At 63.6% G+C, this 13789-nt stretch overlaps 1 protein-coding gene across 1 annotated transcript in view; it reads right to left on the reverse strand.

Annotated features, from left to right (window-relative positions):
* Positions 1-11869, reverse strand: part of CHD5 (chromodomain helicase DNA binding protein 5) — a 56142-nt gene extending 44273 nt beyond the window's left edge. The window contains 2 exon segments of the mRNA XM_032863257.1: positions 2792-2919; positions 11672-11869. Of these exon segments, the coding sequence (XP_032719148.1) occupies positions 2792-2919; positions 11672-11750 (207 nt within the window). The 5' untranslated portion in view covers positions 11751-11869.
* Between the last annotated feature and the right edge of the window lie 1920 nt (positions 11870-13789).

Consider the following 13789-nt stretch of genomic DNA (forward strand, 5'->3'; position numbering starts at 1 on the left):
CTGGCCCAGCATCCATTCCAGGGATAAGTGGCAGAGCAGGGGCGCCAAGATCCTCCCCGAAGAATGAGTGAGAGCTATCGAAGGGCACATCCACCACTCACCGGTGCCCCAATGGCCCCATGGGTGATGGCAGTGGTTGTAGCCCCTCATTTTAGGGACAGGGAGACTTCTCCCTCCACTGGCTGCCTGCACCAGGGAAAGCCTTGTCAGAAAGAAAGCTCTGATTCCCCACTTCTCCCAACTCACCACTTTGACCCTCTCCAGCAGTGCCTTCTTCCCCCTCCACCAAATGAAGTTCACCCTGCCCGGGCCCACCCCCACCTGCACCCCGATCTCATCCAAGCCTTCCTGATTGCTCAGGGTGGGGTGGGCGTGCAGGACAGGTCTTCGGAAACTGGTTTCCCCCTGGAATCGTAAGCCTACACCCACAGCAAACCTCTGCATCCAGCTGTTTGGACCCTACAAGACCCGGGCCTCCTTTATTCTCCCCCCAAAATCTTTCCTTGCAGAGCAAGGGGCGAGGGGAAGGACAGCAAGTAGTTCTACAAACGTGAAGAGGAGTGGCCCAGGAGCAGGACCTGGAGGGATGTAGCACCGGCCGGTGGCGAGAAGGAAAGAATGACTGAGAACTAGGGGTAGACCAGGCAGCTCAGTATCTTGGAACTTACAGAAGGGGTTTGGGGCCAAGCCATGTTCAGGGGAGGAGACACAGACACCGCCTTGGTGAAGCGTGGAACCAACCTCAGCCCTAAGCCACAACACAGGCTGTGAACCCGTCGGGGCTTTGACCTTCATACTGTCATTTGGGCTGTGGCCACCCCAGGCGTGACTGCAGGGGAGACACCTCGTGGTAGAAGAGCCTTCGTAGACCCCGAGGCCCCAGCAGAATCCATCTGCTTCGTCAAACACCACGCCCAGGCTGCCTGTGCGGAGCTGGTGGTAAGCGGGAGGGCACCCTGCCCCGACCATGGCCCACTGAGGCCACCGCATGCCACCAATGCAGGCCCTGGGGACCCCAAGTGGACCGCCCCCACCCGCCCTTCCTCCTCTCCAGCTCTGCGGATGCCTTTTATCCAGGCCTCCCATCTCCCTCTCCCTTCCCTCTGCAGCCAGCGCACAGGCATCTCCCTCCCGATAAAGGAGGCATTTACACTCCAAAGGGAGGATTCAGAGAGTTGGTCATTCTCAATTTGGGGTCCTTCAAGATTGAGAGGGAAAAAGAAAGAATGAAATATGAGCCTTCCCATTCACGAGTGTTATAAACAGTTATAATTTCGCACTGAATAATTGGTTGCTATGGTAACCGCTGCAGCACAGGTTGAAGTCATTTCTCCCTCCTGCGCTGGGCCTGACAAGGAGCTTCATCTACATATGCTCAGGTTCTGGCCGCAGCCCGGTTGTTTTATGTAAATCACGATCCACGACTCACTGCCTGTCCCCACGCCCCACCCCCCACTCCCCCCACCCTGCCAAAAAAAAACCTGTGGGGCCCCTCTTCTTCCTCCACCCACCGCCTTATCTTGGGGCCACCTGGTTGGAGATGATGGGGAGCACAGGGTGAAATCCCCCACCCCATATCCTGTGGACGCAGGCAGGCGGGCGGATGGGTGGGGGGCAGGGGGTCAAGATGCTGCTCTCCAGCCACAGCCGGCTCCAGACCCTCTAGGCTAGGACAGCTGGCCGAGCCAGGCTCTCAGGAGTACAGGGGAGGGGGCAGCAATGACCTAAAGGTCACCTTGGGGGCCTGCCAGGCAGCATCCGGTCATCGGCCTGCCTCCCATCCGCCTGGCCTTCCACCCTTACTGAGAAGCAGAAGGCAGGAGAGAGGGTGAGCAAGTGAGGGGAGGGGAGTGGGTGGGGCTGGAAATGCGGCTGGAAATGGGGCTGGGGTGGGGGGAGAAACGGAGAGGTGGAGAGGTGGAGGGGAGAGAGTGAGGGACCAAGAGGCTGAGGCCAAGCCCCTGGCCAAAACAGCAGAGCGAGACACAGAGAGGGCCCCAAACACACGCATCGTCAGGTAGGTCCTGGGGAAGAAGGGAGGGGTGAGACCTGAGTGAGCCCAGCCCTGGGTAGGGGGAGGCCAGCTCCAGCCCCCTCAGGCTCTGGACACCACTGTCCTTCCCAGCCCCAACCTCACCACTGTACAGACACTGCCCACCTCCAGCCTCCTGCCTGGCCAGGGCAGGGTGGGGAGGGGATGTTCCTGCTGCACTGTGTGCCCAGGAAGGAAAGGGAAAATTCAGCCCAGTCTGGGGCACCCTTGGTGGTCCTCCATCTGCATTTGGGAACTGGGCCGACAAGGCCTGAACTGGCCTGGCGTCCAGTCCAGGACCAGTGTCCGTGAAAGCTGCTGCCAGAAAGGAAATGGTGAGGAGGAGCTGGGAGGCGGGCTGTGCAGGGAGCTCCTGTCCTCGCACAGGGCACAGCACGGGGCCCCGGCATCCCAGACTCCATGTCCGCCCACAAGGTCCACAGAGCCTCAGGTCTTGTGGGGGGGGGGCGGGGGGACACAACATGGAAAAACCTCAGCCAGGAGGTCTGTGCCAGCATCGCAGGGTCCTGCCTGGCCCAAGCCATCTATGCTCTGCGGCACAAAGACAAAGGACCCTGGAATGTCCCACTCAGGAGGACGGGGCTTTTCCGATCTTGCCCCCCAGGGTCTGTACGCGCCCATCTCGCGCTCGAACCAGGCTCTCAGGACACTCCCTGGGCAGAGCAGCCAAGACACCTTGGGGCCTGACCACCCCTCCCCCCCGCCGCTGGCCTGACCCCAGCAGGGCCCCCCACGCACCTCTTTCTTCTTCCGCTTCCCTTTGGACCGGTTCTCCTTGAGCTTCTTGGATTTCTTCTTCTTGGGAAGGCCTACGGGCTCCTCAGGGAAGTAGTCGTCAAAGCCTCCAAGGCCACCATCTTCTTCCTCTGGAGGAGGCGGAAGTGGGGGCGGGGATGACTCTGCCGCTCCCCTCAGGGAGGCCCCCAGTGGGACAGCCAGCCCCACAGGCCTCCCCCTGCCACCTACACCCCACCCCTTCCCTGCACACCCTGGCCTCCCCACAACCCCTCAGAGCCACCAGCCCAGACCCAGTGAGCGGAGTCCCAGCTCAGGCGGGCTGTGTCCCAGGTCCCCACTTCTCGGGGCCTCTCCTCCCCTCACCTGGCTCCCCAGCGGGGAAGCAGCCCCCGGAATCACCAAGCCACCTCCGGCTGGCCCCGGGGAGGGGTCGGGGCCTATTTCTGCCCTCCAGAGGCCGGCAGTGTGGCCAGGAGATGGCCCATGAATGCCGGCGGAGGGGGACGCACGGGTCACATCACCCAGGACCACCTGGAGCCACACGGGGTTTGGAGGGAGACCAATGAGGAGGAGGCCAGGCTCCCCCTCATTGGGGATCAAAGACCCCCATCTCCTCTCCTGCCTGAACCTGCACACACGCCCACACGGCACAGCACACCCCAGTCACACACGCAGCACGCCAAACCCTTTCCGCCTGGGCACCCGGGAAGATGTGAAATTCCACGGAGAGAAGCCACATCTGCCACATGTGGGTTTCCAAAAGCGGCCACGAGTCCCGAGCTCCCCTCCCTCCTTCGTGAATTTGAAAGGCCAAGAGGGGAACGGGACCAGCGTGAGTGTGCAGTAGGATTGTCTTGGAAGAAGCAGCTGGCTTCAAGCTTCATGCCACCGCCACCCTCCCCCCCAGCAAGGAGAAGGCTTGACGTGTGGCCCTGGGGCCTCGCTCCCACCCAGGAAATCAGAGGTGAGAAAGGGCAGTGAGCCCTGAGTTCCCGGGGTCGCAGGGGACCGTGTTAGAGCAGGAAGAAGGGGAGAGTGGGGAGAGTGGGGAGGGTTCTCTTGGAGGCAAACAGCAGCAAGAAACAAACTCCCCAGAGTAGAGATATATCCAGAAGGAAGCCACCAGACCTCCCGAGTTCACAAAAGGAGGGGGGAAGGGACAAAGAGAAGAGCCAACCAGAGTTCCACCCCCAAGGGTGTTGGGGGGACACCCAACAGGGAATCTCAGCCTGAGCTCGTCTGCCACCCCGTGACCCAGGAGACTTTCATCGGGAAAGGGGCAGCGTGTCCCTGCTGAGCCAAGTTCAAGGAAAGAGAGCTAGCCCCGACCAGCCTAGGAAACCCGCCACAACTCACAGCAGTTGATGACCGTGTCAGCCGGACAACCGCACAGTGCAGACAGGCACACGCAGGTGCTCAGACACGCATGTGCACACCCAGGACACACCAACATCAGGCCTCCTGTCTTCCACAAAGGTCCCCCTCACGCCCCTCCTGGGGTCCCTGTCCCGTAGAGTCCCCAGGGTCCTGTGGCTCCCATCACCACACTGTGGGTGCAGCTAGAGGGCGCTGGTGACAGCTGGTGACAGCTGGCCAAGTGGCAGTCCTCCCTCCCGCCGCAAGGCCCTACAGGGCTGGTTGCCACCTGTACCACGTCCCCACCAGGCGCACCACCATCTGGGCAGCCCTCTGCCCCGAGGCCTCCCTCCAGGGGTGGGGGCTGTTGTACAAGCCCCCCAGGAGTCCGTGGGGTCCCAGTCCCCTCCCCATCCTGCTGGACAAACACAGGTGTGGAGAGAGACTCGTGGCAAGACTGGGAGCCGCTGCCGAGGTGGCGAACTCAGCCGTCCTGGCTGGTGCAGGGCGGGGCGGGGGCGGCCGGCCCAAAGCTGAGTATAATGTGGGCCACGTCTTGAGCAGATGCAGGCCGAGCTGACCCAGTCCTGTCCTGCCCCTCTAAGCCCTGGCACGGGAAGGGCAGCGAGGGATTCTTCAGACCAGTTGAAATACAGGGTCCCCCAGAGTCATCCTGGAGTGGCGGGGTCCAGAGGTTGGGCCAGAGCTGTGCATCCACCCCTGCCCACCCCCACCCCTGCCTCCTCCACCCCCAGAGGCACAGGGAGACTGCCTGAGAGGGGCACCCCTGCACCCTGGCAAAGCCCAGCCCTGGTTATATAAGAGGCAGGCTGATGCAATCGGGGGGGCCCTATCCCTCCTGCCACCTCCCCGAGTCCCCTGCTCCCCCAGCGGGGCAGCCCCCCACACGGGGAAGGCCCCTGGGTACCTGGCCACTGACAGACCAACCCGCCAGCACAGTTCACAAGGGGATGAGCAGGTGGCTGTGGGAGGTTATCTCCCGGGGGGCGGGGGGGGGCGGGGGGGGGCGGAGAGGGGGTGCCCACACTCTAGCCCTAAGCCACGCCCACAACAAGCCTCAGAGGATGAAGCCCCAGGCCCTCAGCCACGGACAGAGCTCCTCCTCCACTCCCAGAAGCCCTCCCGGTCCAGGGCCATCTGCTGGATTAAATCCCTCCTCCGGGAAGGTTCCAGAGCTGGCACACTAGGATAGGGACCCCACACCCTGCCCACTCCCCATCTCTGACAGACCGTTCTTGGCCCTGCACTGATTCTGGCAGCCTGGAGGACCCCCAGGGCTGAGCTCTGTGACACTCCCTCCCAACCCCTCATGGTCCACACCCCGACCCCTGCCATCTTCACCTTGGCCTCATCTCCCCCTCCTGCCTCTTCTGCAACAGCCTCTGAGCTTTCTAAAACCAGACCTGGGGAGTCATACCCAAGTAACCCTGCCCGGGGCCCCAGAGCAGCTCCCCAAGCCCCCAGCCCCACATCCCCTCCTCAGGGCACAAAGTCAGGGGTAAGGTGGGATCCCACTGGCCCTGGGGTGAGGGTCTCAGGAAAGAGCAACCCCAGGACTCCCTGCCACCCCACCCCCCCCCACCAGTTCCCAGCCCCCACAGCCCCCGGCCTAGCCGGCAGTGCCCTCCCGCACCAGTCCTGACCCTCCAGGCCCTGAGGCTCCATCGATCCAACCTGGGCTATAATTAGGACCCATTAGCCTTGTTATCTCTGCTACCTCCTGAGCTTCCAGGTCGGGAGCAGGCCTGGGGAGGGGGCAGGGGAAGCTGCTTTGGAGAGAGAGACAGGCAGGGGGACAGAGGGGTGGAGACGGAGGGGCAAAAGAGAGATACCTCAGCTGCTTCTTCCTGAGCTCACCCACAGCCCTCTCCCTGGCTCTGCTCTGGGGGACCCCCAGGCTGGCCTCATAGAGCCACTGAGAGCTGCAGCCCCCGTGCACTGGGTGGGTCCCTCTCATGGCAGCACGCTGGCACAGTGCCAGGACCCACAGGGTCACCTGTGAGGCCCTGGGAGGGGCAGGTAGAAGTTGGTAATTTGTATTAATTCATCGACTCCACTCGGGAGCCCTGAGAGGTGGGACCATCACCCGTTTGTAGAAGAGCAGACAGGCTCGGAAGCCTCCTGATTTACCCGCGGAGCTTCACAGCCAGCAGGTGGCAGAGCCCAGGGGGAGCCCGGACAGGTGGTCCTCCCCTCTGCCACTCTGCGGGCACCCGACCTCCCCCCAGAATTCAGGCCTCCCCGCATCTACCCAGCGGGCACTTGAACAGCGTGGCCCGTGTGCCGAGCGTGGGCCTCACCCTAGAGCCCCAAGGTGACTCAGGTTGGCCGTTGGTCTGCAAAGTCCCACGGGGCCCCTCAGGGGATGAGGGCTAGTCCACCCCACACTCTGCCCAGCTCCTGCCCCCTCCAGTGGGAAAGAACGCAGCCCCTCGGGGAGCTTTGCAGACGCAAGTTGATCAGAGAAAAAGGACGGCACGCAATTGCGGAGGGAGAAGTTAGGTCCTCTGATCTGAGAGTGCTTGAAGGCCCAGGGCAGGGGCAAGAGCTCCACTGCCAGGTCCAGAAAGACAGGCCAATCTGCTAGCAATGGGGACCCAGCCCAGTACCCGCCATCCTCTCTGGGGCCTTGGGGAGAAGGTTTCTTCTGTCCTCTACCTCCAACCCCCGACCTAACAGGGGACAAGATTGCCTGGTGGCCAGGAGGGAGGGAGGGACAGGGAGTGCAGACCTCAAACCACCACCCCTTCCTGGCCTGTTGCCCCCAATCCCTTCCCAGTTGAGCCCACCTCTTCTTCATCCTTAAATGGGCCTAGCAGTGCCTGTGTCATGGGGTGATAGAGAATTAGAAGCTATGAGATGCACAGTAAGGGCTGGGTGATGGCAGGTAGAGCTCAGGGCCCCCGGTGGGGTGGCAGAGGGTGGGGGGTCTCCAGTTGGCACACTGCTGAGCCAGGGGTTCCCAAGGTCTCTCGAGGGCTAGCCTGGGGGGGCACCAAGATGAAGGTTCCCATCAGTCCTTGGAACACCCCTACCCCACAGGCCCTCCGAGATAATGGAGGGGATGAGCACTCCCACCCAAGTGAGGGTTAGTGATTTATTTATGACATTTAACAAAACCCAGACATCACCTCATTGGCGTCTCATCAAAGAAAGCATCGGTTCTGAGCACTCTGAGGCTTTTGCCCTAAGGGACTGAGGCCAGGGAGTGGGGATGAGGAGGACAGGGACCCAGGGCCAGCAAGGACAGGCCCCCCTGCAAACCCAGAGCACAGGTGGGCCGGAGGAAAGAAAATCTAGGAGGGAGGGGATGGGGAGACACGGCTGAGGGTCAGGGAGAGACAGAGGCAAGAAAGGGAAAGCAAGGGACAGCCGAAAAGAGAGAAGCAGAGGCGAGCACTCAGGGAAGGAAGACTTGGAAAGAGACAGACGGAGGGACAGACATGGGGGCAGAGTGAGAAAAAGAGACAGGGAGAGAGAAATAAGGACAGAGCCAAGAAGAAGGGAGGAAGGCCTCAAATGTTTTACCTGCAAAAGCCCCAGGACGTTAGAGACCAGATACTGTGCTCTGTACCTAGTTTGGAGAAGATACTGGGCAGATCTGTGCTGGGGATGTGGATGGACGGATGGATGGACAAGGGATGGAGAGCGGGCAAGATGGCTGGCTGGTGAGTGGTGGGTGTACGGTCGGTCGGATGGTTGGCTGGTTTGCTGGTCCTATGGCTGGACGGAGAGATGTTTGGTGGGAGGAGAGACACATGGGTGGATGGATTCATGGGTGGTTGGTGACTCAAGGAACGGATGAAATGATAGATCGGTCTGGAATGATGTGAATATCCCATAACCCAAGGCACTGGGCAATGCATGCTGGTCACTCTGCCGCCCTCTTCCCAGCAAACAGTATCACCTACAGGCTCCCTGGGACCCCAAAGTCCGCATTTCCCCACGGGGTTGGGATTAGCTAAGAAGGTGTGAACCCTGGGAATCATGGCTATTACTTCCTCCTGGTCCCTGGGCTGCAGGAACCCTAAAATGCTCACATGGCTGGAGCCAGTCCTACGGGCAGGGGGGACACGGGCCAGTCAGGTGACTCTGGAGCCAGAGTGGTCACACTGCCCAGCCAGGCGAGAGGCTGGGCTCACCAGCTCTGGGAAACCCAGCCCTCTGGCTCAGATGCCAAATCCCGCCAGACTGGGAACTCGAAGGAAAAGGCGGGGAGCACTGAGCCCCAGCACAGGGGTCACACCCAGCTCTCCTCCAGCCCAGGCCCCCAGCTTACGAGAAGAGGGCACAAGTCTCAGAAGCATCTCCTTGGGGAAGGCAGGTCAACGGCGCCCCTTGGTAGGTGCTAATTACAGCAGTCACACCTGTTATGTGTGGGGCACTGTGACCTAAATGTTCCATGTGCCCTGTCTCACCAGTCCTCACAATAACCCTCTGTGAGGTAGCGGGTGCCATATCCCCATTCCACAAGTGGGGACACTGAGGCAGAGGGCTGGGGAAGCATGCCCGGGCTCAAGCGGCAGAGCCAGGATCCGTCTGAGCCAGCGCCCCCTTTGACCAGCGCCCCCACCCCCCCGCACTCCCGGCGGGATTTGGCATCTGCTGGGCCCTGAACCGGGGAGGCAGGCACCCACCCCTGCCTCCTCCTCCAAGCAGGCTCGCCCACCTGCCTCAGAGCGCTGGCCGCACAGAGCCCTGTGTGGGAAAGAAGGACCCTGCCGAGGGGGAGGGGAGGAGGGGGCACAATGGAAAGCAAGATGTGATGAGCCCAGCTCCTGCAGATTTGAAAATTAGCCTGAGCGCGCTCAACACACCAGCTCCTCCAACCACACACCGCGCTATTCTGGAACCAGCTGGTCCCAGGTCCGAGCGGGTGACAGCCAAGGGCTCAGGCCGAGGGCCGCAGAGCAGCTGTGCTGGAGGGCTAGGGGGCCAGCTGGCCGGCACTCGGGGAGAGACACGAGGCCTGTGCTGAAGCTGTCACTGTGTCCAAAGGCCGGGGTGAGCTAGGGACTCCCCGCCTTCAGACACGGAAACCACAAGCACCTCTCGAGCGCCCACAGGGCCGGGTGCCAGGCAAAGGGGGTGATCAAAGGAGTCACACTGGAGGGGGAGCCCGGAGACAGAGAAGCAAGCTGGCGGTGATATGCCAGGGTATGGGAAGAGCCACCAAGAAAATAAAGCAGGAAAATGGTCCTGGGGCGGGCACACTTGGGCCAGGAGTTCCAGGAGGGCCGCCCCATGGAGACGTGTGGGCTGGGACCTACGGGACAGCAAGGAGGCAGCCATGAGCAGAGAGAAGAGTGGGTGAGACAGAGGTCACAGCCAGTGCTCAAGGGCGGGATGGAGTTTGGAGTTTGGGGGGCGGTTCCAGAAGCATCAAGGAGGCCAGTGTGGTCACAGTTTAGGAACAAGGCAGGGTGGGGTAGATGCAGGTAGAAAAGGAGTTCATCCACCGTCCAAGCAGTGGAAGCCTGGGCCTGACTCATGCTCACAAAGGTGACCCTGGCTACTGAGTGGCGGGGGGTCAGCAAGGTCTAGTTAGGATGCTCTGAAGTGGACCAGAGCCAGAGGACAGAGCCTTGGGCTGGGGACAAGGAGAGGGAGCTGGGAGCTTGGGAAGGCTCAGGACATCGAGCCTTGCAGAAGGTCCCCAGGCCAAAGGGGCTGGGGCAGGATGGCTTCTCTGCAGGGCTTTGGGGTTGCTCCCCGAGGCCCTCGGGACCTCACCCCTCTTCCCCACCTTGCCCTGGAGCAAAGGACACAAGCAGGGCAAACAGGTAGTGAGCAGGTGACTTTGACAGAGGCCCAACCCCTCTGGCCCAAATAGAGTGAGACAGGTGCCCATCGACGATCCCCATGCTCTGAGCCCCAACACAGCCAGGAAGAACCAGAGTATGTGGGGGAAGCAGACAGGGGACCCCATCAGGGTTCAGTAAAGACCCAGAAATAAGCCTGTTAATGCATGTTCCGCTGCCCACTGCCCCATCAGTGCCACAAAGGGGCCACGCCCCAGGCACCACTGGGAATTACTGAGGAAGCCAAAGAACAGCTTAGGGAGGAGCCAGCCTCCTGGGTGGAAAACAGCCTCGGGTTTCACTGCCTCTCCTGGGCCTCTGTGTTCCCTCCCAGGAAATGGGCCTAATTCCTTGCACCCAGGGTTATAACAGTCAACTATTTTCCAAGCAACCCCTCCCATAAGAGACCACCTCACCCCCACTCCCCTAACTGGAGCAGGCTCTTGGCAAACTTGGCCAGGCTGTCTGAAGGGTGGAGGGAGGCCAGGCTCTGGAGGGGTCCTAGCCACAGTGTTAAAGCAAGCAAACAAGTGGGGAGTGGGGAATGGGGAGGAGGCCCCCCAGTGGGCGGGGCCACCTGGTGGGAATCCCGTCTCCAGGAAGGCTCAGAGCAGCCCCAGGGGTCCTGCGGGGTCCTCCCCCTACCCCCCCCTCACCCGCAGGCAGGAGATGGGGGTGCCAATTTGCAGAATGTCCCATCCGGCCTCCCTCCAAGGACTCCTGCGGCCAGACAGCACAGTCTTGGGCTCGGCAGGGCCCCCGGACCTCCCACAAGTCTCTCAGGAGCCCGGAAGGGGCCAGAGACTTGGTGCCGGGAAGCTGAGAAGAGTCCCCCAGAAGGGAGGGAGGGAGGGAGGCGGGTGGACGGGGTGAGGCCCTGCCCTGCCGTGCCGGGAGGAGAACCGTCCCAAACAAATGGTGAGCAGTTAACTAAAGAATCATCCTGCAAGGTTACCCCTGACGCACAAGCCCTGTTTGTGCTGAATTCTGAGAGGGACGGAGAGGGCCGGGGCGGCGGCCCTGGGCGCCAGGCCCGTGGCCAAAGCTGGATGGGCTGGGAGCGCCACTGCCCGGGCGATCTCGGGCTGGAGGCGCCGGCGGCCCCGGCGAAGTGCTTGGGAGCGGCGGTCGCAGCGCCCCGCGGCCGGGAAGGGGAGCGGGAGTCCGAGCCCGCGCGCCCGGGCCCGGAGCGCTGGCGGGCCCGGAGGGAAACCGCCCCAGCCAGGGCGCTCGCGGGGTCCCCCCAGCGCGGCCGGTCCTCGAGCCGCTCCGAGCCCCACCCAGCTTGCCCCGGGGACCGAGACGGGCGGGGGCCGGGTCCCGCCTGCCCCCGCGAGGCCAGGGGCGCGCGGCGCGTGTCCACAGCGCGGGGTGCGCGGCGCCGGGAGCCGAGCGCGATTCCCGCCCCCTTCAAGGGCACGCGGGGCTGAGCCGGCGGCTGCGCCGCGCCCCCTCCCCGCCCCGGGCGCCCGGCGCAGCCCCCCGCGCTCCTCCGCCGGCGCCGCGGCCCGGGGGCCCCGACCGCACCCCGCCCTTGGCCTCCCGCGCGCCGCGCCCCGGTGCTCGCCCGGCCCCGCGCCCTTGGCCGCGCGGCGCCAGCAGGGCGGGAGCGCAGCCCCGCGGCCCGGGCGCCCCTCCTGCGCGCCGCCGGGCCCCGAGCCCCCCGCCGCCCGGCCCCGGGCGCAGCCGGCGCCCCGCTCACCTGACATCTCGTCCTCGTTCTCCATCTCGTCCGCGAACAGCCGCGGCAGCTCCTCCTCGGTGCCCAGCGGGCCCCGCATGCCCGGCGCGGGGGGGAGGGGAGGTGGGCGCCCCCCCTCCCGCCGGGCGCGGTGCCAGCCTTAACCCGTGCGCGGCCGGACGGGCGCGCGCGGCGGGCGAGGCGGCCTCGGCGAGAAGATGGCGGCCGCCTGCCCCCCCCCCCCCCCAAACCTCCACCCCCCCGTCTCGACCCCCCTCCTCTCGGCCGCCTTCGCCCCGCTCCCGCAAAGCCCGGGCCGCTCCGCCCACCGCGCCCCGCAGCCCGAGTCCCGCAGCCGGCCGAGGGTGGCGGCGGCAGCGCCGGCGGCACGGCGGCAGGGCGGGGGGGCGGCACACATGCCCGGATTGTGACGTCCAGTCTGTTGCTGTGGCAACCCCATCCCATCGTTCCGGCAGCGCGACTAGTTAACAGCCGAGAACAAGTTGGGGGGACTAGTCCTGAGCCCGGGCGCAGGGGGGCGCACCCGGTGCCCCGGCAGGGGGAGCCGTCGAGGCGCCCGCGTGCCCGGGGACCCGACGGCCGAGCGGGCAGCGGGGACTCGAGCGAGCCCGGCCCCGGGGGCAGGCGGGCAGCGCGCCCCCGCGCACCCCCGGCAGGACCCGGCGCCGCCGGCCGGGAAGGCGCCCTGCCCCGGGGTCCCTGCGCGCGCAGGGGCGGGGTCCCGTGGGCCGCGAGCAGCGAGCTCCGCACTCCGCTCACGTGCGCCGACAAGCTGGTGCACGGAGAATCCCGCAGCCGGCGCGGCCCTTCGGAAGGAAGATCAGAAGGAAATGTGGTCTGCACTTGGGGCAGGGTCGCTCTGGAGACCCGGTCTGATTCCTCCAGAAGAAAGCGCACAGGCTGGTTCCTCCCCCACCCCATGGCACCGCGCTCCCACGGCCCACGAGCCCTCTGCCAAACGCCCCTCCAGGCGGGGTCCTGTTGAAACACAGCCAGAGCCCCCGGGTGATGCGGATCTGCGTTCTCTGTGCCCAAAACTCCCGCTCGGAAGCGACACCCGTCGCAGAGCGGTAAGGCGCCTCCGCCACCAGCCCGCGGTTGTTAAAGGTGAAGATGGAGGCCGGAGCCCTAGGGAGCGAGGCTGGAATTGTAAATGAGGACGGCCAGTCTGGGTTGCGGGAGGTCTTACGGCTACTCTGAGAGGATCAAAGTTTCAGTGGCCCTTAGGACGGTCAGCTCTCCAACCCAAGAAGAGCCAGTAAAGGGAGGGCACCCTTACCTCTCTGCCTGGGGCCAGACACATCTGAGGGAGCCCACTGGAGACCCATGCGACTGCCTGGGACCCACAGGGTCTGCCTGACTTAGGAAGCAAGAAAGGGTCTGGGCTCTCCTCTCCAGCACCAACCCCTCTGGGCTTGGCAGAAGATCTGGCCCATCCTAGCAGGCATTACCGGGACCCCCAGCACTGTGACAGCAGCATGAGGGCTCTCCCGGGGGTCTTTGGGGAACCAGGTGAGTTGTGACTGCCTGTTGAGGGCTCCCCCAAGCAAGGCCTCTGGGCGAGATGGCCATGATCCAAGCCACGATGAACCCAAGCCGTGACCAGAAGGCCACGGATGGTCTAGGGCAGTTGGAAAGATGTGAAGCAAAACTTTCCTCCCCCTTCCCATCCAAATAGATTGCCAGCAAGCCCCGAACAGAAGCTGGTCTTCATTCATTCCTGGGCACAGGCAGGTCTGTCCAGCCTCCTGGACCAAAGTGCAGGGTGCCGGGAGTCCCTTTTATCTCCCGGATCACTTTTAAACCACACCAGAGAGAGAGAGAGAGGTTGGAAGCATCCCAGGGAAGGCGGCCTGGCCTACAAGGGCGAAGGAAGAGGCAGCAGGGCAGTGGGCTAAGCCAACAAAGGGCTTCTCTGGTCTAAGGCTGTATTTCACATCACTGAGCATCTAGCCGAGGGGGCACCAAATCACTGTGCTTTAGCAGGCCGGCCTTGTCCCTGGCAAGGCTGCCTTGTTCTTTCCAGACCTCCTGTCTTTCTGAATGTTAACCATCCAAGAAAAACCCCTAAGCACCACCCAACCTGTCCACCCTCAGCAGCCCCGCCCCCGACCCCTC

The sequence above is a fragment of the Lontra canadensis genome, unplaced genomic scaffold (assembly GCF_010015895.1).
Source record: "Lontra canadensis isolate GAN:19392208 unplaced genomic scaffold, GSC_riverotter_1.0 scaffold25, whole genome shotgun sequence".
Classification (NCBI taxonomy): Eukaryota; Metazoa; Chordata; class Mammalia; order Carnivora; family Mustelidae; genus Lontra; species Lontra canadensis.